At 45.7% G+C, this 21,821-nt stretch overlaps 2 protein-coding genes across 4 annotated transcripts in view; both read left to right on the top strand.

Moving 5' to 3' along the window:
* nfkb1 (nuclear factor of kappa light polypeptide gene enhancer in B-cells 1) overlaps positions 1-8,516 on the top strand; it is a 33,915-nt gene extending 25,399 nt beyond the window's left edge. For both annotated transcript variants that reach the window (XM_062525320.1, XM_062525321.1), the window contains exons 20-24: positions 1,659-1,807; positions 2,370-2,436; positions 3,562-3,728; positions 4,208-4,343; positions 6,451-8,516. In XM_062525320.1, the coding sequence (XP_062381304.1) occupies positions 1,659-1,807; positions 2,370-2,436; positions 3,562-3,728; positions 4,208-4,343; positions 6,451-6,614 (683 nt within the window). In that variant the 3' untranslated portion in view covers positions 6,615-8,516. The remainder of the gene's footprint in view (positions 1-1,658; positions 1,808-2,369; positions 2,437-3,561; positions 3,729-4,207; positions 4,344-6,450) is intronic.
* Positions 8,517-11,325: 2,809 nt separating this feature from the next.
* The window catches only part of LOC134069364 (diacylglycerol kinase theta), a 31,716-nt gene continuing 21,220 nt past the window's right edge, over positions 11,326-21,821 (top strand). The window contains exons 1-2 of one of the 2 annotated variants that reach the window (XM_062525322.1): positions 11,326-12,298; positions 16,722-16,801. In XM_062525322.1, coding sequence (XP_062381306.1) covers positions 12,091-12,298; positions 16,722-16,801 — 288 coding nt within the window. In that variant the 5' untranslated portion in view covers positions 11,326-12,090. The remainder of the gene's footprint in view (positions 12,299-16,721; positions 16,802-21,821) is intronic. The other variant, XM_062525323.1, reaches the window with a different exon arrangement.

Here is a 21,821-nt window from a genome sequence, read left to right as displayed (position 1 = left end):
GTGTGGGTGAAAAGTGATCGGGCCTCTTCAAAAATGAAACTGTGAAACTAATTTGTAGACATTCTCAATTTGTTTCAAGAGAGTTTCCGGTTGAAACGTTCACACCCAACACAGATACTTTCAAATGAAAATCTAGCAGACTTTAGCGTAATGCTCTACAGTTTGTACTTGTTTGTCCCCAGATGATCAGTGTTGTCTGATGTGCCACTGGAGATGCCTTAGGAAGGCACAAGTCTGTAGAATGTACTGCAGTGCAAATGGACTAGTGTATCTTCCCTTTATAGCACATTAGTGTCTGTAGTAGGCCTTACTGAAAACGTACACTCAAGACAGGCCGCGGTGATTTAGTTTAGTTTAGTTTAGTTTAGTTTATTGGTTTTGTTTGACAGGGACCATGCATAGAATAACTTCTATACCAGGGTTAGCTAAATAGCTAATTTGCACCTGTAGTCCCTGGGCAGGATGTTCAAGCACAGTAAAAACACAGACAGATGAAAAGACAATAGAATTAACATTACAAGTAAAAGAAAAGCTAAATGAAAAACAAAGGTCAATGATCACAAGCTTGATTGTCTTTGAGCCATGTCTTCAAAGACTTTTTAAAACCCCTAAAACTTGAAGAGTCCCTGATATGGAGTGGGATTGAGTTCCATTTTCTAGTTGCTTGATATGAAAATGCTGATTGGCCAAAAGTGGTCTTTTTGAATGATGAACAGATTGATATGGATATCAACAAATGAAACCAGTATCTGCAAAAACAAAAACTGACTGACACCCAAGACTGTTTGAGTGCCGCGGTGACCGATTAAAATGGATGCCACGGAATTGAACACAGGATGTTTATTTAGTCTAGAGTAGTCATCGCCGCTCCAAAGAATAATCTTGGAAGCAAGATATGTCTACAAATCAATCATTTAATGAAGCTGCTAAACATTTTATGCCCCCACATCTTGTTCGAGTTCAGTGTTGTTGTTGTTGTTTTTTTTGCTCGCTCAATGACAGAGCGTACTATGATGATGATGCATGCATGTCCATCCCAGCAGTGGTGTAGGTATTGCGGAGACAATGCCCCTGTTAGAGTGCGAACCCACTGTCTCGACACTCGGGCACCGTACCCACAGCACAGAGCAGCCAGGCGCCATGACCAGCGTCTTCGTCACAGCCGCACCCTGGCAGCTTGGTCAGGAGGTTTGCTGGGCCACCACGCCGAACCTCACACACACACACACACACACACACACACACACACACTCTCCCTCAAACTTTCCTCCAGTGGACAATGTGAGCCGCACTGCGTCCCACAGTGTTAGCCCACAGTGTTGGCCCACAACGTGTTAGCCCACAACGTTAGCCCAACGTGTTAGCCCAGGAAGCCGTGAGGTTGTAAGAGTTGAAGGCCCAGAAAGCGCAGTGATATCTCAACTTAATGAGCTCTGCACCTGCATTCCTGCTCATTATCTGTCCTTATTATGGCACCGAAAGAATGTGTGAAGAATCGGAAATTGTGTTAGTCCTGGAGGAATTCTCAAAAGGAAAATGTTGTGAATTCCATGACTGCCAAACTTATTTTTAGTTTTTGTTTACTGGTCTGCAGTGTTAGTAAGGTAATCACAGGAATGAAGGTGTTTATGTTGTGGTGTTTATCATCTCGTCTGCAGGGGCAGACCCTCATAAGGAGAACTTTGAGCCAGTTTTCTTCAAAGAAGATGAGGACTCCACCGAGCAAGCCAGGGAGGATGAGGAGGATGAGGAGGACGAAGGCTTCATCCCCGGAATGACTCCTCTGGGCATGGCTGCCTCCTCAGAAGTCAGTACATCTGGGTACAACTACCCACAATCCCTTGCTTCTGTCTCTTTAGTTAAGACTCCTATTATACATATAGTACATACAATGTGAGCCCTACGCTCAGGACATCCACTTATTCAAAACATTAGCGCATAAGACTTCAGTAATACATACACATCAGTTAAGACTCCTTTGTAGTACATTAGAAATAAACCCTTTGCTCGGAATACCCATGTGTTCACTACATAGTCAATACATGGATATGGACATAGACTGCATATGTACTACTGCATATACTGAATTACTATATGGTGGTACTGTAGTTGTGCATGAGCGGAGGTTCTGTTTCCGCGTACAGTAAGATCCTTCACTTAAGTCTCCTTTGGTGGTTCCTTGTTCCTTGTTCCTCGGCAGGATGTTTTTTCTCATCAACATCAAAAATGATTCGACGAGGCCGGGCCTTGAATTTTTTACGCAGCTTTCTATTTCAATCCGCCGTGTTGTCACTCCCGCTGTCGGGCCAGAATGATGAATATTTTATTGACTCAGCGCCAACGATTGTGCTTTTTTTTTTTTTTTTCAGGTGCGAGACATACTGAGCGGAAAGGAGTACCAGCCGGAGAGCAGCCCCATCCCCGTCCTGGCCCAAGGTACTGTACGCCGCTAGCTAGCGCCTTCCCCAGCTACTCCGCTCGCTGCAGCTCTCTCCCAGCGCCAAAGGCCGGCTCTGTATTCTGGTCGCGGAGGAGATGAGCGTTATGATATGTTTCCACGTTTAGGATATGATGCTCTGTTTGGGATACGGTTTCACAGTCCATAAAAAGCCACAAAATATAGACACATTGGGCAAAAAAAGAAAAAAAAAAAAGAAAAAAATCGCACACATCAACCAAAAAAGCGCTGTTTCGCAAAAAAAAGAAACAAGAGACTGCTTCAAACCAAACAATGGTGGAAAACTAAAAACGTTGTCAGCGACACCACATTGTTTTCACACTCCATGTCATTGGTAAGTGTGAAAACTGTTATTGTGGGTTTTTTTGCTGTCTTTCCTCCCCTTTTAATATGACTCACCACTGACCACACACACCAGCGTAATGACTCCTCTCTGAGTGGATGGTGTGTGTGTGTGTGTGTGTGTGTGTGTGCCTTGCATGAAAACATTGCGTCTCTAAAGCTTGTCTCTGTACTGGAAAGAGCCCATCATGACCTTCGCATGTCATGTGGTGTAAGACTCTTGCGTGTGATGCTGAACGAGGCTGTGCTGGAGGGAAACACATTGGCTCACTGCGACATGTGGCGTGTGGGACCCATATCAGAGGTTGGGTCTGTGTGTGTGTGTGTGTGTCATTGTGTATGTTTTTGGGCGTCTGAGTTCATGCATGAACTTGTGATGTGTGTGTACATGGTGTGTGTGTGTCTAAATGTGTTTTTGTGTGAGGACTGCCTCTGTCTGAATTTATGTGTGTGCTAGTACTTATTTTTGACATGTTTTTTTGCTTGTGTGTGTGTGTGTGTGTGTGTGTGTGTGTGTGTGTGTGTGTGTGTGTGTGTGTGTGTGTGTGTGTGTGTGTGTGTGTGTGTGTGTGTGTGTGTGTGTGTGTGTGTGTGTGTGTGCATGTGTGTGTGCGTTTGTGCACACGTGTGTGTGTGTGTGTGTGTGTGTGTGTGTGTGTGTGTGTGTGTGTGTGTGTGTGCATGCGCGCGCGTGTGTGTGTGTGTACATATGTGTGTGTGTGTGTGTGTGTGTGTGTGTGTGTGTGTGTGTGTGTGTGTAGGGGACATGAGGAGCCTGGGGCCGGATGTGAAGCAGGCTGTGTGTGCGGCGCTGGAGGAGCAGCAGGGCGGCTGGGAGAGTCTGGCCCACTCTCTGGGCCTCGGGGTGCTCACCACCGCATTCCGACTCAGCCCCTCGCCCGCCGCCACTCTGCTGGCCAGTTACGAGGTGAGACAAACACACACACACACACACACACATATACACACACACACACACACACACACACACACACACACACACATATTCCTATGTGTATATATATACACACACACACTCACGTATACATAACATACACACACATACAAATTCATTGGTGTATTGGTGTCATATCAAGTGTGTCCACAGCCTACAACTCAACATTTACAAATACCCTTGCATAATATTTACTAGTACACCAGCATAATCTTTAGAAGCATGCCAGCGTATACAGATACGTGTAATGCCTAGGCCACACACACACACACACACACACCCCCCCCAATCTAAAACATGATGCAAAGATTTCCAAAGTTCCCATTTCCCCTGAACACAACGCACCAACATGATGGTACAGTTTGACTTGAGTAATATAATTTTACGACATAACACATTAGCGTAGGTTGGAGACTTGACAGCAGGAGTTTCTGTTCTTTCCTTTGTCACAGGTGTCGGGGGGCACCGTCCACGAGCTGTTTGAGAGCCTGAGGCTGGCAGGGAACAGCGACGCCCTGAAAGCGCTACAGCGGCACCGCCAGCCCGCTCCCGTCCCTCCGCCCGACCACCCCGCCACGCACATCACCGGTAAGGCCCTCGCACGCCGCCCACGCCGCCAACGTGAGCGCAGCGCGCCTCGTCTTTTCGACGTTCGGTTGCTCGGATTCCACTGTTTTCAAAGCGACCTCGCACATCAGCAAAGCCTTTCGCCGCCATCACGCACCGTTCGTTACAAGTCAAATCAGTTCCGTTTTTGATTACGCCGACTGTCAGTAAAAGTCCGTTGTTTATCAAACGCTCGTCAGTTCAGATTGCTTTGGGCTCTGGCGTTCGTTAAGTGTCAGTGCCACTCACGACGGGCGCCTACATGTGGTGAGTTTAAAAGCTCCACCGACTGCAGCTGCCTACGTGGCATCTGGCTACTCTGACACGACAGCCAGACAGACGAGCGGCGGACAGACAGTGTGTCCACAGAGCAGCCTTTTCCAGCGTGAGTGGTTATCGTGCGAGTGCAATTTGCCTCGCCACTCACGTCCATCATACATGTCAAGAGGCTTGATATGCCTCTCAATTTCACTATTTCAAAGCGGAGTAAAAGCCAAAGTGTGTGTGTGTGTGTGTGTGTTTGTTTGCCCTTTGAGACATGATCGTAACTGAACTGTGAACTTACAGATGAGTAACATGCAAAATAAGCTTTAACGACGTAGACAAAGGTTTTTGTTTTTTTTAAATCTCTCTCTGTGTTTCTCTTTCTTTACGGGAAAGTAATATATAATTTGAAAGTGCAGTGACAGAGGGGGCCATCTCATTATCTTGCCCATCGATGATGTCACTTCCTCTTTTTTTTTGTCAAGTGTCTTATTGTGTCTGTGGAAACAAAAGATTCTTATTGTGGTGGTGTCTGCCTCGCCCCACACCTCCAGTGATTCACAGACACCAGGGCACAGAGTTCTCTTGGGCAAATTGCAAAGGGTATTCCCTTTGCCCTCACAGTAAATTTAATGATGACACACACACACACACACATACACACACAACATGCAAACATACACACACACACACACACACACACACACACACACACACTCATGCTGGTTGTGTTGTTTTGGAGGACAGGCAGGAGGACAGGCAAGCACACAAGAGGGGGGATTCCCTGGGAAATGGCTCTAAAATCTAGCGTCTCATGGGAATTATTGGGAAGTTGAACTCTGCCCTTTCGAAGCAGTTCTCCTTTCTCAAGTTGCGTGTTTCAGTACTAAAGTGATAGCGTTGATGAGAATACTGTGAGCTGCTCAATAACTCCCCCCCCCCCCCCCCCACACACAGTTCAAAAGAGGCCTGACTTCGACACAGTTTTAATGCATTTAAAACTGTTTTAAGCCCTATTCGCACGGGATTAGTATTACCTGTGGACCTCTGGTCATTTTCAAATTATCGCCCCACCTCTGTGTTAATTGCAGCGCATTCGCACGGGATAAGCAAAGTCTGTAAATTACTCTATTTTCACTGACATTACACCCGGATATGTCGTATGCTAACGTCCGAAAACAACACAGAAAGTAGAAAAGATATGCAATTGCAACAGCAATCACTGAGATACAGATTCGCACGGGATTAGTATTATCACCGGACGTCTGTGTTTGGCGAAATATAGTAGGTAATTTGCGGCGGAATTTTTACTTTACAAATTACAGACATGGCACATTCGCACGGGACTAAGATCTCAGGCATTCTCCGCAATTATCACAAATCACCAAAGGTCCACAGGTAATACTAATCCCGTGCGAATAGGGCTTTAGTTTTAGTGAAGATATTCATTTTCATTTCCGTTGTGTATTCTAAAGGTGTTTTTGTTTTAACATCCAGATGTGAGGCGACGACCAAGTTTTTTTTAAATCTGGCAAAAATGAACAGCAGTGTTTTTGCGGATGTCTTGAAAACACAATTCAATTCACTTTTTGCCTTTTTTGCTTTCTTTTCCTCACTTGTTCTTTTTCTCACTTGTTTTCTGATATTTGCTTTCTGTCCTTTTCGTTTCCGTTCTTTCTCTATCTCGCTTGTCTTTCTTTGTCTGTCTGTCTTCCGCTCTCATACGCTCGGTCTTTCTCTCTCTCTCTCTCTCTCTCTTTCTCTCACTCTCTCTCTCTTTCTCTCTCTCTCTCTGTTTCTTTCTCTCTCTCTCTCTCTGTCTCAGGTCTGTCTGAGGACATCCTGGGCCTGAAGCTGGCCTGTCACGAGGAGAATGGAGCGTGTGACAGCGGGGTGGAGACCTCCTTCCAGCGGCCGAGCCTCAGCCTGACCGAGTCCCTGTGCGGCCGCCTGGAGCTGCCCGAAACCCCGCAGCAGGCCGTGGCCTAGAGCCAGAGTCAGTCCAGGCCCCACAGCCCAAGCCACTGGACCCTCCGTCAGTCAGTCAGTCAGTCACCTCCTCCAGCTTGACGCCACCACCATCACCACCACCACCGCCAGCCAGCCAGCTAGCTAGCTAGCCAGTGAGCCACTAGCCAAAGTCCCACAGGCCCAGTGGGGTGTACTGACTGTTGTGGTCAGTGGGTGGCACTGGGGCAGACCACATTGAAACAAACACTCCACTCCAAGCCAGCCTCACTGGCTGTCATGGATGAATGGATGTCCAATGACATCCCAACCCAACCCAACCCAACCCCAAATCTAATTATAAAAGCTTGGCCCGGGTTCTTACAGACAGAGGCTGCTTCCATTGTAATCTCTCCCGTGCTTCGTTACAAAAAAAACATATTGTTTAAAGAGTCGTACTGTCAGTTTTATTTCTCTTCTCTTCTCTTATGGTGATGAGAGGGGAACCCCGCTCCTTTCGTGCGTATCAACTGATGACTAAGCTCTGTCTTTTTTTGTTTTTGTTTCTTTTACATAATGACTCAGACATTTCTAGAAAGGCTCGACTCTGGGGTCTGTCGAGGAAATGCCGCCGTTCAAATAACGTCTGGCGTTTCGGGTCAGTGGCCTCTTGTAGTAATTGCGCAGCCATGCCTGTTGAGGGTTACATCAAGGTCATGTCTGAGTCTCCGCGCTTCTGTGGCTTCCGGAAACATCCTTCTAACATTGTGGCCGTCACCCGTTCGCTTTCTAAACATGGCCGCCGCTGTTCCCAGAGGGCGACTTTCTAGAACTGTCTTTTCTTCATTTTGACTTGGCAGAGGATAGTTGCCTTCTTCCTCACCCACAGTGAGCACCACTATAATCTCGCGTTAGGATTATCGGACTTCGTAGATGTTCTCATCCCAGATGGCATCGTCTGTATCACATCTAGCCTGCATCTGGCTGAGATTTGGCAGACGATCCATTCTAAAAACCGGCTGTTATACGAGTGGTTCCTGACCTGCGCAATTGGACAACTTCCTGCCCAGCTAGAAATAAGATGCATGTGGTGCTGTTATTGACGATGTCAGAGCGGACGGAGATGACCATGACAGCAGGAGCAGGATAGAACTATTACTAGTGCTATATGGTCATGGAATGTTTTCATTTCAATGTTTGTTTATGTTTGTTTGTCTGTCTGTTTGTTTTTCATGCCAGTAGCTCATTCCTGCCTCTTTATGACAAATTTTTTCATAAGCTGTGAGTTGGGGGGCTCGGTCTACTTATGTCGTGACTTTGTTTTTTCCTTTATTTCAAACTAAGGGGCTTGAACTAGGTGCTGGAACTGATCTCATCCACTGTGTCAATCAAAGGGATTGACTGACTGATGAACAATATATATATACATGCCTCTTTCCATGCCTATTGTGGGGGTGGGATGGGGTGGGAGGATAGGGGAAAGGGGAAAGGGCTCTAATTCCTGTTCTCAGATCATTGAAACCTGTGTTTATTTTGGTTTTAACTGTCTTTTTTCCCCCCAATCGCTCCATATGTTATATTCCCTGTGGACGTGGCCTCTGAAGGCCTATGGTTTTCTAAACCACTCCGATCCAGAGTTTAAACATCAGCTGCATCAAAACACTTTTGACCCTCTGGCTTTTTGACTTTTAAGAAGTCCCAACTGTATATGACATGACATCCAAACATTGTAAAGTTATTTTATAGAGTTGATGTGTATTGTGTGTTTTGTTTGAGAACAACAGAACCAATTGATAAACCAAACCAAAGGTTTGCTAGGCACTGTGTCGTTTATTAGCGTTATATTTATGTCTGTGCCCCCTGTGTAACAGAGTGTTGTACAGAGGTCTGCTTTTTAATTGGTTTTATTGTTATACTTTTTTTTATAATAAAAAGCTAATTTGATGATTGATGAGGCTTCTTTTTTTATCTTTAAGGTGATACTGTGTACGTTTTTTTTATAAATATTTAGAAAGACACTGGGACATGTTTAGTAGATTTACACTCTATAGCCCCACCACTTTAGTTAGCTTGTTATCGTGAGTCAACTTCTGGTGTACTTCCCTCTACACTATTGTTTATCCCCTATTTCAGTTATAGTGACTTAAGTATGCATAAGCCCCTGCATGTGTTGCTGTTTGTTTTAAACAGGTCTTAAAGTAAGCAAGTGAGTAAGTAAGTACTTAAAGCAGGCCACTAGGTGGAGTAAGAGATCATATAGTCTTGCCTTGAGCACTATCTCAGTATCAAGTATAACATACAAGCTGCAACAGGTTAACTGCATTTATCTGTATATTAATAATCCTTTATTTAATTTTAGTTAACATAAACACATTTTTTCAATCAGTGTTTTACAACAAACAATTGTATGTTATACCATGCAATGTAAATGCAAAATAAGTTATTTGACTGCTAAAAAAAATCTTAAGTAACTTCTTGGAAAAATTCAAATCAGATGACTCAATATTCTCAAATTGAACAAGTATTCTCTGATCAGGTATATGCTTCTCCTGAATATAGTAATCCTAGAAGTCCAAGGCCCCAGGTTGTGAGATAACAGTGAAAAGAAGACTAAACAAGGTGATGTCTAATGCTCAAGTGCAGGAACGAACTCTCACCTCAAAACGTAAATGTTTGCCAATCGTTTGTGACAAGTGTGAGACATGACCTGCCCAAATGAGATATGTTTCTGTGTTGAATTGGGTGAAGCAAATTTCCATGACTTGGGGGTGTTTTCCAAAACCTTTCCAGCCCTGGAAATTGGCATTTTCAAATTCCATAACTTTTCTAGGTTTTTTAAAAACGTATGAACCCTGAAAGCACCAACCTGCACATCAAGAGCTGTTCAGTAGCTTGCTCAAGGACAGGAGGATCCAGGCCCAACCCTTCTGAGTGACCTGTATGACTCCTGTGCTCTCTGAGACACTGCAGTCTCAAGTGTCAAACGGAAATGCCACCCAGATGCTTATTAGAAAAGGTTGTCCTCCAAACCGAACATCCAAAGGTACACCAGGATGCTTATTAGAAAAGGCTGTCCTCCAAACCGAACATCCAAAGGTTGACCCAGATGTTTATTAAGGCTGTCCTCCAAACCAAACATCCGCAGGTATACCCAGATGCGTATTAAGGCTGTCCTCCAAACCAAACGTCCAAAGGTATACCCAGATGCTTATTAAGGCTGTCCTCCAAATCGAATATCCGAACTGGTGAAGGAGGCCACCACTGTTCACGTATCATCCTTAAAATTCTAAATTCAGTGTGTATAACATAGATGCTGGTGTAGGTGCAAGTGTTCAATATCTTAAAAAGCTCTGACATTTTTTTCTTTATATAATGTGGCAGCCTACCCTACTTTTTTTTTTAATATAATTTACTCATTTTTTTAATAGACAGATGACTTATTCAGCATATGCTACAGAATGAATTCACAATAGCAAACCTGATTGGGGAAATAGATGTAGTAGGCCTATCTTTACTTGGCCTCAAAACAGTAGCTTTGCTGATTTTGGCTATGAGACTTGATTTGTTAGTGTAACATGTTTAGGTTGACTCCAAATCTATTACAGTGATAATCAAGGCTACAGTGTGTGCTTACAACCACTGTGTTGCAATGTAAGTACAGTGATATTAATGTGTTATGTGCTATTATTCTTACAAATTGTGCTGATTGTTACAGCTAGGCCTGTATATTTAAAAAAAAAAAAAAAAAAAAAAAAAACATAGCCTTTTCATGTAAACACCATATCCTGAATATGATCAAAATCGGGATAAGCCTCCAAACCGGAATACTAAAGTGCATGTAAACGCAGTCTATGTCATTGATTTTTGCACACCTGTGGAAAGGGGCCTGATGAAACCCATGAATATGAAACCTGGAAATGGCACTTATACAGAATCAAATACATAGCCTAAATTATTATTCATAAGAGTAAAAAATAAAAGAATGTTTCAAATTGATAGTCGGGCTATAGGAATACGAAGATGCCTTCAGGGCAGGCCTGGCCTAACTGGTTATCTCACCACTTTAATTCAGGCTATAGGCCTACTGTAGTTTTTCAGGTTGATCTGGTCTGGTTAGTCAGGATTTCACCTTCAGTTGGAAATTGTGTAGCATAAGTTAAATGGGTTGTATTTACTTTAAATGTAGGCCTAGCCCTAGTTCATCCTCTAATTTGGTAACATGTTTTAAACAATAAATTCCACACGCTACTCTGGATGTCAGTTAGTTATAGGGCCTATAATATTGAACAGACATTAAAAGATCTTCCATTACTCTGCTTTAACCCTGATGTCAATCACTAGGCCCCTTTTAGCCTATACTGGCTCCCAGTTTTTATGCTAACTGTTTTGCCCCAGTAAACAAGATAAGGTATTTATAACTAACTCCTAATAATATCATCATCATCATTAGGCCTACATTGGACTGTGCCCCAGCAGAGTGGGTCTGGGCCTAATACATTCTCGTCTGAAGCTAAACCTATGCATGGCCCTTAAAGTTTTCCAATAGTGCCACATGGCTTATTGAGACCTCTTCCTCTTTGAACCCTATGAGGGAGTTATGCGGGTGGACAGTCTTATTCCTGCAGTTAGTGGGCTAGGATGTCCTTGCTAAGTGTACCAATCTGTGTGAGAGTGTCCGTAGCCTATGTGACGAGAGAGAGAGAGAGAGAGAGATGGGGCGTGCTCAGGAATCCTTAACAGCTGCCCTCTCCGTTGTGAGGGCGGGATGATGGAGAATACCAAGTGACGACGACCAGACGGGTTCCGTGTTCTACACCCAATACGAATTCACACAGCAAGCAAGGAAATGAGGTTTCAAAATGATTCCACAAACATTCTAATGGCATCGTTGAGGACAGGCGACGCTACGCTACTGCGGGTGGAATATAATAGCTTGCAGGCGGAAGTCGTGCGTGCATGTGTTGTCGAAAATCTCGCCAGCCTTTAAGAACATGAAAACAAGAAGCACGTTTGATGCCGAAGCGGTTGTAAATCTTCGGTCTCCTTGTTAATAGAGTGGGATTCCACTAAATAACTGTTTGATCTGGTAACGCTGAAGACGCAATTGTATACCATTTTGTTTTAATGGTCATTTTGACTGCGCGTAAACAGCGCTTGGAGGGAAGCAACGGCGTTCAGTTTTTTTCTTGAAGTATTTCTGAAGTCGGTTTGTCATGGATCTTTTTTGTTTACGTTAAGTAGCCTTACCACGTCTCTCGAATATTCTAACGTAGCCTAATCATATGCAACTTTGTGGACAGAATCGGCGGTCACTGGATAAAATAGAAGTGTATGCCGAAGAGGGTGAACCATGGCTGGTTAGAAAGCCAACTCAGAAGTTAGAATGACTTGGCGTGTGAATGGCGTGGTTTAACACAGCATCTGCACAGGTCGTTGCTGCCGACATCTGGAAGTACAGCTACGTTTGCCTCTATCATAAACGCTTCTGTAAACTTAAGAAACAGCAGCTGTTTTCATAATGGCAGATAGCGGTCGTGTCAAGCAAGTCAGTCCCAATGGGAGCCCCCATTCCGGGAGGAAAAAGGCACAGCAGTCGCCGGGCTCTAAGACGAAGTACCAGGTCAACGCTCCAGGACACTGCTTTCGGAAAGTCACCCTCACCAAACCCACCTACTGTCATCACTGCAGTGACTTCATCTGGGGACTGGTCGGGTTTCTCTGTGAAGGTATAGTATAAGCCGAAATGTCATGGCATAGCCTATTGCCAGTGGTTTGATGATGTCAGACCCAGAATCACATAGCCTACAATACACAAAATAATGTGCATTGTTGTCATTTGTACTTGCCAATGGCAATGCCACTTTGGTCTTCTCTTTACTGAGGCATGAAGCGAGTTTAACTATTAGGCTACTTTGATTTCTCACTTCTGGTTTAATTATTACTGCGGCTGGAAGGCACTGTAATCTCCTGTAGGCTACGGTGTTTGTGGTTGTTTCCCGTAGGATATCCTTTAGAATGCCCCCCCCCCCCCCCCCCCACACACACACCAGAAATGTTCACTGTCCTTGTCTAAACCTGCATACTGTTTAGCAGCCTCAGAGGCTGTGTGGCTGTTAGCCTACTGCTTTTAGTGGGCTTGACATAGGTTACACCATATATTTCAGTTGTTAATTGCATCAGAATGGTTGAGTGTGTCCACATCTATTAGTCAGATTTGCCTGTCTTATATGCATCATTATCTGTGCATACACACAGCCCTTTATAAATCAGAACTGGCTCTGTGAGTACTGTTGGGAGAGAATGACTGAAAGAGGGTGAGAAAGTTCTTCTTTGTGTCTTCTGTGTGTGTGTGTGTGTGTGTGTGTGTGTATGTGTGGTGTGAAGAGAGAGAGAGAGAGAGAGAGAGATTTAAAGAGGCTGGTGAGCTGTCACATGACTGGACATGGTAGGCCTGTCAGTTTGGATGGAGGGTAGCAATCGATTGACTTCTGCTCAGTGATGTGTTGCTCCGCAGTTGTGTTATTTGCCATTGCCGCCTTAATCTCTTCAAAAGAACTGATTTAATGATTGCAGTGCCTTTCAGCCGGGACGAGATCAGTCGAGCCCATCGATTCCGTCTGTACCCTACCCCCACCCCCGCCCGAGGGCCCCCCCAAACCCCCCCGTGTTGACGTGTGCCTAATTAAATCACCCATGGTTAATTGGGAAGGTGATATGAACTCACGCTAAGAGGCTCTAGTTGTGTGCCTGAGCTGATTTGGATTGTTTCTTTTCGATTAACCACCAGATAATGGAGCGGGTTCTTCATAGATCTGTGCAGATCTTTAAATACTTCCGTCACAACAGCAAGAAGAGTGACATGCTGAGAGAGGGAGAGGCAGATATTAGCATAATGAACCTATACAGTGTGGCCCTCTGGGTGTTTTGATCTCCTCGTGCAGACATTTCCCCCTCAGTCTTCCTTGTTTCCTCTTCAGAAGGGAACATGGTGTGTGTAATGTGATCAGCAGGAAGAAAACTGCATTTTTATAGGAAACCTGGGCAGCACCTTGTCAAGCAGCCTAACGGCTGGCTGTCCCAGTCGTCGGGCCATATCTGTGTGAAAGGTGGCTTCGCCAGCCTCCGACACAAAGCCGACTTAGTGCATTCCCAGCAGCATGTGAGTCACCTTTTACACTTTTCCCTGAGTGTCACAGAACTTTCATTCTTTCTGTTGTGTTATATTCTCCCTTTGCCTGCTAAGCTAATAGGCATAGCCTTGTTAGCCAATCAATCTTAATAGTTATTTTTTGCCATACATATTTCCATGCTACAGCCAGGGCACAGTCATCAACTGCCACACATAATCACCACCTGATATGCACCTGAGGTGTAGTGGACCTCTCCCTCGGCTGATCATTTCTTATCAGTACACAGCAGCCGGTTAGGGTGCGGACATACTGTAGACCCAACCTTATCACAAATATTCAGATTTCAGACGTGTTTATAACTGTTCAAGTCCGTAGAGAACCCCTCTCATTTAAGAATGAGTGTGCGCCCCAGGTTTTTTTTACACTGCAGTAATCAGAGTTTGGGCCGATCTTGTGTTAGACAGTTGAACAGACCTGAGATGCATTGTGGGAAGTTCAACAATGGTGCGTGGGAATGACATGGAAACAATTTCAACCATGATGCCTAGAAGGCAAAGTGAGGCCATTCATCAAGGCAAAGCATCCAGATACCTGTAGTGGTTGGTCTCACTGTTCAGTATGGTGAATCTGCATGGAAAGGTAGGAGATCTCTAGTGTACATACATGTCATGCTGTATCTCACCCTCTGGCCAACATGCAGAGAATACAGCTGCATCAAACTCCTCATGCAGGAAAGGAACGGAAGTGAAGACTGCTAGCAAGCAAGGCCCACAAAGTAGCTGTGTTTTTCTCACCCAATTCGTCATCTCAAACGTGACAGAATCTGGACATCTGGTCAGGCGTTGACGGATATCAATCTACTGTCACCTCAAAGGGTGATGCGATGTGACGAAAAAAGATGGAGAAGTAATCATATCAGCAGCATGTTGCGTCACCCAAGGCTTTCATCAGTAATGTGGGAGGGGAGCACAGTATGGTGATGGACAACTCTGGTGTTACCAGGCAGATGGAGAGAGGGAAAAAGAGGGAGGGAGGGAGAGAGAGAGAAATAGAGAGATTTATCGGTGTTGCGCAATATGCGGCTGTGAAGTCGTGATTGACTCTTTTGTGGTTGGCATGGCAACAGATCATCCAATGGATCCGGGCAGGCTGCATAGTGCACACACACATGTACACACTCACACACACACACACACACACACATGCACTGTGGCGCAGAAGATGTGCTCTCCTGCTGAAGATAAACAAGGCTACCCCTCCAGGAGCTGGTGGGAATCCCTCTCTCTGGAACTGGAGACGCAGAAGATGGATGGACATGAAGGATGGGATGTGGGGGTGGGGGTGGGGGTTTGGAAGGGTGGGTTTAAGCTGTGAGTGTGAATGGCCTGCACTATTGATCAGATGTGCTCGTTGAGCAGTTAGTAATTGTTGTGAACCAGGCGCCGTCACTGAGCTAGCAACACTTCATGCACCATCGGCACAAGTGATGAATATGTTGCACGCTGGGTCAATAACCTTCCAAAAAGCAGCCAAGGCCCCAAACAAATAAACAGGCTCAGCAGTTAGTCTACAGTAGACGCGTTACATTCAGCCAGACCCAAACTGTTTGTTGGCAGCATCCTTCTAAGCAGGCCTGGGCCCCCGAGTTACGTCACTCGGTCTGTTCACAAACCTGAAGAGACGGCGGGCTTCCTGAACTCTTTCAAGATGCAAAAAGTAAAAACCCACAGATGCGTCACAGTCGAGCGTCAAAAACTCGTCAGGAGTGTGTGTGTGTGTGTGTGTGTGTGGGTGTGTCTGTTCACGGCACGGGATGTTTGGTCGCACACTCCAGTGGGGTGTTTTGGTGGTCCGCAGGTGACACCGGCGGCCCCTTGCCATAATCCTACCGTGCCCTTTGGCCAGGGTCTGTAAATAGATGAAACCATAGACACCGGCGGCGGCGTTCTGCTGCAATCAATGCATATTAATAGTCATGGAGTGGACCAGTGCCAAGAGGTGCCGCGGCGAGATGACAATCAGCTATCCATATCAACATCGGCTCAAAGCCTTGGACTAAGCAGAACTATGCCGAGCGCTGAGGAAACCACGGAAAATGTTTAAAACAGGAAATGGCTTGTTATTTTTTTTTTCTTTTCAGTCTTGTTCGAAATGTTGCTCCAGTGGCGTACACATAGTGCGCTTTGGGTCTTTTGAGAAGAGGTTTCCCAACTGTCAAGTGCCAGCAGTCATAGCCCACATACAATTATATCCCTCAATTATAGTCCCATCCTGTTCAGTACTAAGCCAGGGCATCTGCTGGGTTTGGCCTCTGGAGAACAGCTGGCAGTTATTAGCCTAACTAGAGAAATCAAGTTCTTTGCTCGTCCCTCAAACCTGACCATTTCAGTGTGAAATATACAGTGCCCTCCAAAAGTATTGGAACACATGCTTAAAGTTAGATATAAAATCATCTTTTGGAAATTGATCTTAATGCTTTAAATAAAAAAAAAAGAGGAAATATTAATATATTGTAAATAAATAAATGTTTTCCTTACAGGGATCAGAAGTATTGGAACGTCCATGTTAAATTCCCATGGCAATCGAGATCAATTTCCAAAAGATGATTTTATATTTAACTTTAAGCATGTGTTCCAACTTTTGGAGGGCACTGTAGATACATTACTAAGTTGAACTACAACATACATTACCAAAGTGAAATAGAAATACAGCCTCTTTTCACCAATTGTGCATCTATGAACAATAGGCTCCTGTGCTTGTTGAAACAGTGCATTATTTGGAGAGTGAAATGTCAGGGCTGTTGGAGCCTATCTGCATCAGAATTCAAAAGGGCACAGGAGAACGGCATCACGATGGGCTCCATCAGTTTGTCTTAGTGCATCTACTATCTGCTTGAGAGTGCATTCCTCTTGATGGGACCATGTTAGACTGATCAATCCACCCTTGTTTGTTCCTCTCTCCCCTCTACCCCCCCCCCCCCACCCCACACACACACACACTCTCCTCTTTCCTCCTCCAGTGTGCAACTTCATGTCCCATGAGAAGTGCCTGAAGCACGTGAGGACGGTGTGTTCCTGTGTGACTCCCACACTTGTGCGGGTAAGTAAGGGCACCTTCCGTTCCTGACCGTTGCTTTTAGCGTGTCTATTTTTGCCATCAGACAAGCGTTTAAGGGCTTGTCCAGTCGTCTCCGACCTACGCTAATGTGTTCGGTCGTAAAATTATATTACCAGTCAAGCGGTATCATCATGTTGGTGCCTTGTGTTCAGGGGAATTGGGAACTTTGGAAATCGTTGCAACATGTTTTAGTTTGAAGTGTGTGTGTGTGTGTGTGTGTGTGTGTGTGTGTGATCCTTCTGTTGGGTCACTGGCGGGCAGCTAAGCTTTGCATGAATGCCCCTGTGAATGCAAGTCTAAGCTCATAATTGGCAGACGCTGACAGGGTTGGCATCTCGTCCACTTATGTGAGTTTCACAAAACTGTTGTGCATTAGTTAATGGCTTCATTGGATCGATGTGATGTCCTGGCAGCTTCTGAGGAGACGTGTTTGGAAAAAAATAAAGTCCGCTCTTGTCTGGGTTTGGACTTGAGCTGGACTTTGGATTCTGCATATGTGCGTGCGTGGGTGTGTGGGTCTCTGTCTGGGTCTGTGTGTGTGTGTGTATGTGTGTGTGTGAGATGGGAGATGGTTTGGCTGAGTCTTTCTCCTGCACATGATTATTGCATTAAGGTGCACTCTAGTGCCCGCCAGCAACGCTGCCTTCCGAGGGCCGTCCCACACACACAGCATGCTAATGACCGCCTAGCCGTCTCAGAGCCCGAGGAACAGAGTGCTCTCATCAGGGAAGCACGGGGCTGTTGTAGCCCGCGGCCCTGTGGGTGGGAGTATTGATTCGAGCACTTAAGGGTGCCCAAGTAGGACAAGCAGGTAGCCCAGGCAGCCTCTCGAGCAGGCCGCCCTCTAACCAGGCTCTGCCGTGGAGCCCTGTGGGACTCCCTCTAGCACCATGACTCAAGCTGTAGCCCACGTTGTGGGCAGATGCTGTGGCCGGTGTTGTTGTTGTTGTTGTTAATGTTGTCGTTGTTTTTGTTATTGTTGTTTATGTTGTTGTTGTTTGTTGAGTGCTCGTTTCGCGAGGCTCTGACTGAGTCACCAGCACCACAGCACACAGGCAGAGTGGGCCTTGAAGGAGGGTTGGAGAGCTGTTAATGGGCATAATCACACAACCCTTCGCCTCACGCTCTTGGCCCTCTTGTCAGCCCCTGCCCCCCCCCCCCCCCCCCCAAACAGCCCACCACACCAGCCCCTATCCCCAAGGATAGATGGAGAGGAGGCCAAGGATGGCTCCTCCCTGGGGGACTTTGACGCTGAGGTTGGAACAGATCTGCTGCGACTCCGGGGCAGGAGTGAGCTGCTGCCTGAGAGTGATGGCTGATTATGCCACACACACAAACACACACACACACACACACACACACACACACACACAGAAAATCTCTCTCTTTCTCTCTCTTCCTCTCCTGCTCTCTCTCTCTCTCTCTCTCTCTCTCGCTCTCTTTCTTTCTCCCTCCCTCTCCTGTTCCCTCCCCCTCTCTCCCTAGAGAGCCAGAGCAAGGCCAAGCTTGGGCCCAAACAAGCTGAGGCTACGAAAATGAGTTAACAAGGACGTCCTGCACAACACTGTGCTGTAAAGAGAACCGCCCGCCCGCCTCCCTTAGCCGTGTCCCTTACGCCCAGCGTCGAGTCGTTGCCGCCAAAATCGCTGACATGAAGACACAGAGTTGTCGGTTTGGTCTTACCTCAAGAGCTGTCAGAACAACAGAGTATATCAACTGTCGTTTCAAAAACTGTGAGATTTTAACAGGAAATGGTGAAGCGATGGGGTAAAGAGGGTGTGAGTGTGTACACTGAGCTGAAATAACCAAGACCTCAACGCTCCATCGACCTTTGAGCGGTTCTTATCAGTCAGATACAGTAGCTTGCACAGCTCAGTATATCATTACATATTCTGACCTGTATTTATATCTGAATTACATTTCACTTTTATTCATTGTCTGAATCCAGAAAAATCACTGAAAACCACAAAAAATTACAGATGATTTTGCACACTTTACACACCAGGCCACAAAAGTGAAATGGATGGAGTCCCACACCTTTATTTAAACATGCATCTATTTGTGGCACCATGCCTCCACCTCTTGAGAAAGCTGTAGCTTCACAGAGTGTCTGAGGAAGCTATTAACAGGAGCACGCTACCTGCAGGATCAGAGCGAGGAGGAAGTGAGGTCACATCCTGTAGGATGCTCTGCAGTCTGCGGTAGGAAATCTCATGGGAGAGCAGCAGCAGCTAACCAGGAAGTGTCCCCACTTTGGACAGGAAGTGGTTGGCCGCGCGAGGGTGGAACGGGTCGCCGCGGCGCTGCTCAAGGTCACCCGGGCTCAGACACAGCAGAGAGGGTGGTCACCAGAGACACGGCTGCCGTGGAAACCAATCTTGTTTTGAAAACCAGCTCACAGGGTGTACATACTGTATAGGGAAGTGGTGTGTTCAGGATTTTCCCAAACATTTTCAACACGTTTATTGAAACATATACAGTATATTCAATCTGCTTACAGTAATTTCCCGCATATAAGCCACATTGTGTATAAGCTGCAGGACAGTGTTTTATGCAGTAGAATCAAAACCATATTAATACCACATTAACTGTCCCCCTGTATTAACCTCATAGCTGAACAAATTTTGCAAACTCAATGTATAAGCCGCGGCTAATAGTTGGTAAATTACGGTATATTTCACACAAATATAAAGCGATGTGTATAGCATGCAAATGAAGGATTTCTCTTTTGCCAGGGAAATTTTCATTGACTTGTCTGAAGCGTCTAGGGTGGCAGGGATTTTGTATAATCCACTGTTGCAGGCCTTTTGTAGCGTCTGTTGTTCCTTTAGTTAAGCTGCTATTTTTAGTCTTATAGGGAAAGCCATTTTCAAGATTCGTCCCTTGGTGATAAGTTGTTTCTGATGCAAATATGAGCTCACACACACACACACACACACACACACACACACACACACACACACACCTGCGACCAGGCACAGTGCGGTAACCTCTATGGTATGTCAGGGCTTGAGTGACTCCTTGGTTTGCTGAATGAGGATTGCTGGTGTGTCCAGTTGTTCATTTTCCGTGGTTCTACTGAGACCAGCGGCCGGTGCATACTCTCCCTCTTCTAGGGCTCTCCGAGTGATAGGCGGTCAGATTATTTTTAAATCCTGGTTTATATCAGTGTGGGATGACCACTGTAAGTCTGTAAGGAGTTTTAGATATTACAGAATTGTTTTTTTTTTTTTTTTTCAGAGACATGTTACAAGTCACTAGCAAGTCTAAGAAAGTCACCTTTAGTCAGAGACTTGCTGTTGTTGTGTTGCTCTTATGAGGCAGTCAATTCTCAGAGTTCTTGTAGATACAATCAAATTAGATTCCATATTTACATGCTTAAGTGGGACAGCTCACCATTACACACGTTCACACACAAGATCGGACACGCTTGGTCATCTCGAGATGTTATTGCGTGGGCTGTCTGTACAGCTAAGTCATCAGCATAGCATCCGTGGGTCTGGTGACTCAATGAACTCCGTAGACACACTCATGACTAGTGTCTACTGTAGACACACACACACACACACACACACACACACACACACACACACACACACACACACACACACACACACACACACACACATATATACAGTGTATTATCTCCCTCATTCCAGCTACTCACACATCCACATCCAGTGATCCACTGATTGGGAGTTGAAGATGATGTTCTCTCAGGGTGGTTGGCTCCCTTGAGTGTGAAAGAGAACACTGATAATCTTCTCAAGTTTCATCATGGTGGAGCTCAGTGACTCATGTGTTGTTGCACAATGGAGAAATGCTTTGTCAAATGTAAGATTTAAGATGGGAAGGGCTGCTACTAGTGACTCAAAAGCTCCACTCTCATACGCCTACTATATAGCTATGTAGTATATAGCTTGTATATGATGAGTTACGATATGACTGACTTGTTCTCTGTAAGACAGCTAAAGTATGAATGGTTTGAAAGGTTTTTGAGTTGTTCAAGACCGTGGGCTGTATAATAACAAAGGCTCTTCCTGGTTGATGTACAGCAAAACATTTTTTTTTTACCTTCAGGAAACAAACAATAGCAATATTTGTCCTTTGGTGTTGGTTGTAACATTACCAGTAGGACCAGTAGCTTATCCTGACCAGACGGCATCCGGCACAAGGCTGCAGAACTGGACTGGGATGTGGACAGGGCAGGGGTGTCGAGGTGGGGTGGAGGTTATTTAAAGATCACCCCAGGCTCATCCTCCAGCTCTCCCCCGAGAGGAAGGAAGTGATGGGCATCTCACACTGCTGCTTTCCCACCATTCAGGCCCGCTGACGGGAAGAGGGATCGCCACTCAACCCCGCAGGGCCGATAAAGCTCCCCCTACCCCCCCCCCCCCACTCCCCACCTTCAAGTCCTAATTTAGAACCTTCTGGAAGACAAAGCTATACTCCAGTGCTAAGCTCAGTGGTATTCATGCAGGTTGACAATGAAATAATGAACCATTGAGCTGTTGGCTGTCCGGATTGGGCGTGATTTAGATTTGGCCCATATACTTTAGGGGTATTCCTGATTTTCTCTGGTCATTGACGGACCAAGGCCAAGGCGAGTTTTTAGTTTTTAGTACCCTGTTTTTTTACCGCCGTCAGCACTGATTCCGATGAACTCAGTAAACAGCCATAAATCTTTTGGAAAATCCTTCACAGTCTATTGACTCAATTCTGCGTCTGGCAGCGGCAGCGGAGTCATTTGATTGCGCGGGGCATCTTTCCCTGGGCAGCGAGAGCTTGGCACGGCCGCCGAGATCTTTCTCTTTCTCTCCCTCTCTCGCTCTCGCTCTCTCTCTCTCTCTTTCTCCCTCTCTCTCTCGCTCAAGGTCAGTGGCATCACGTCCAGTGCTGCAGTGCCGTGCCAAAACCGCGGAGTGAGAGCCGACGGCGAGGGCAGCAGGAGGGAGAGGAGAGGGAGAGGAGAGTAGCCTGCCCTGGCCTGCCGTCCCTCAGC

This window comes from Sardina pilchardus, chromosome 21 (assembly GCF_963854185.1).
Source record: "Sardina pilchardus chromosome 21, fSarPil1.1, whole genome shotgun sequence".
Lineage (NCBI taxonomy): Eukaryota > Metazoa > Chordata > Actinopteri > Clupeiformes > Clupeidae > Sardina > Sardina pilchardus.
The sequence above is the reverse complement of the archived record's forward strand: the minus strand, read 5'-3'. Positions and strand labels throughout refer to the sequence as shown.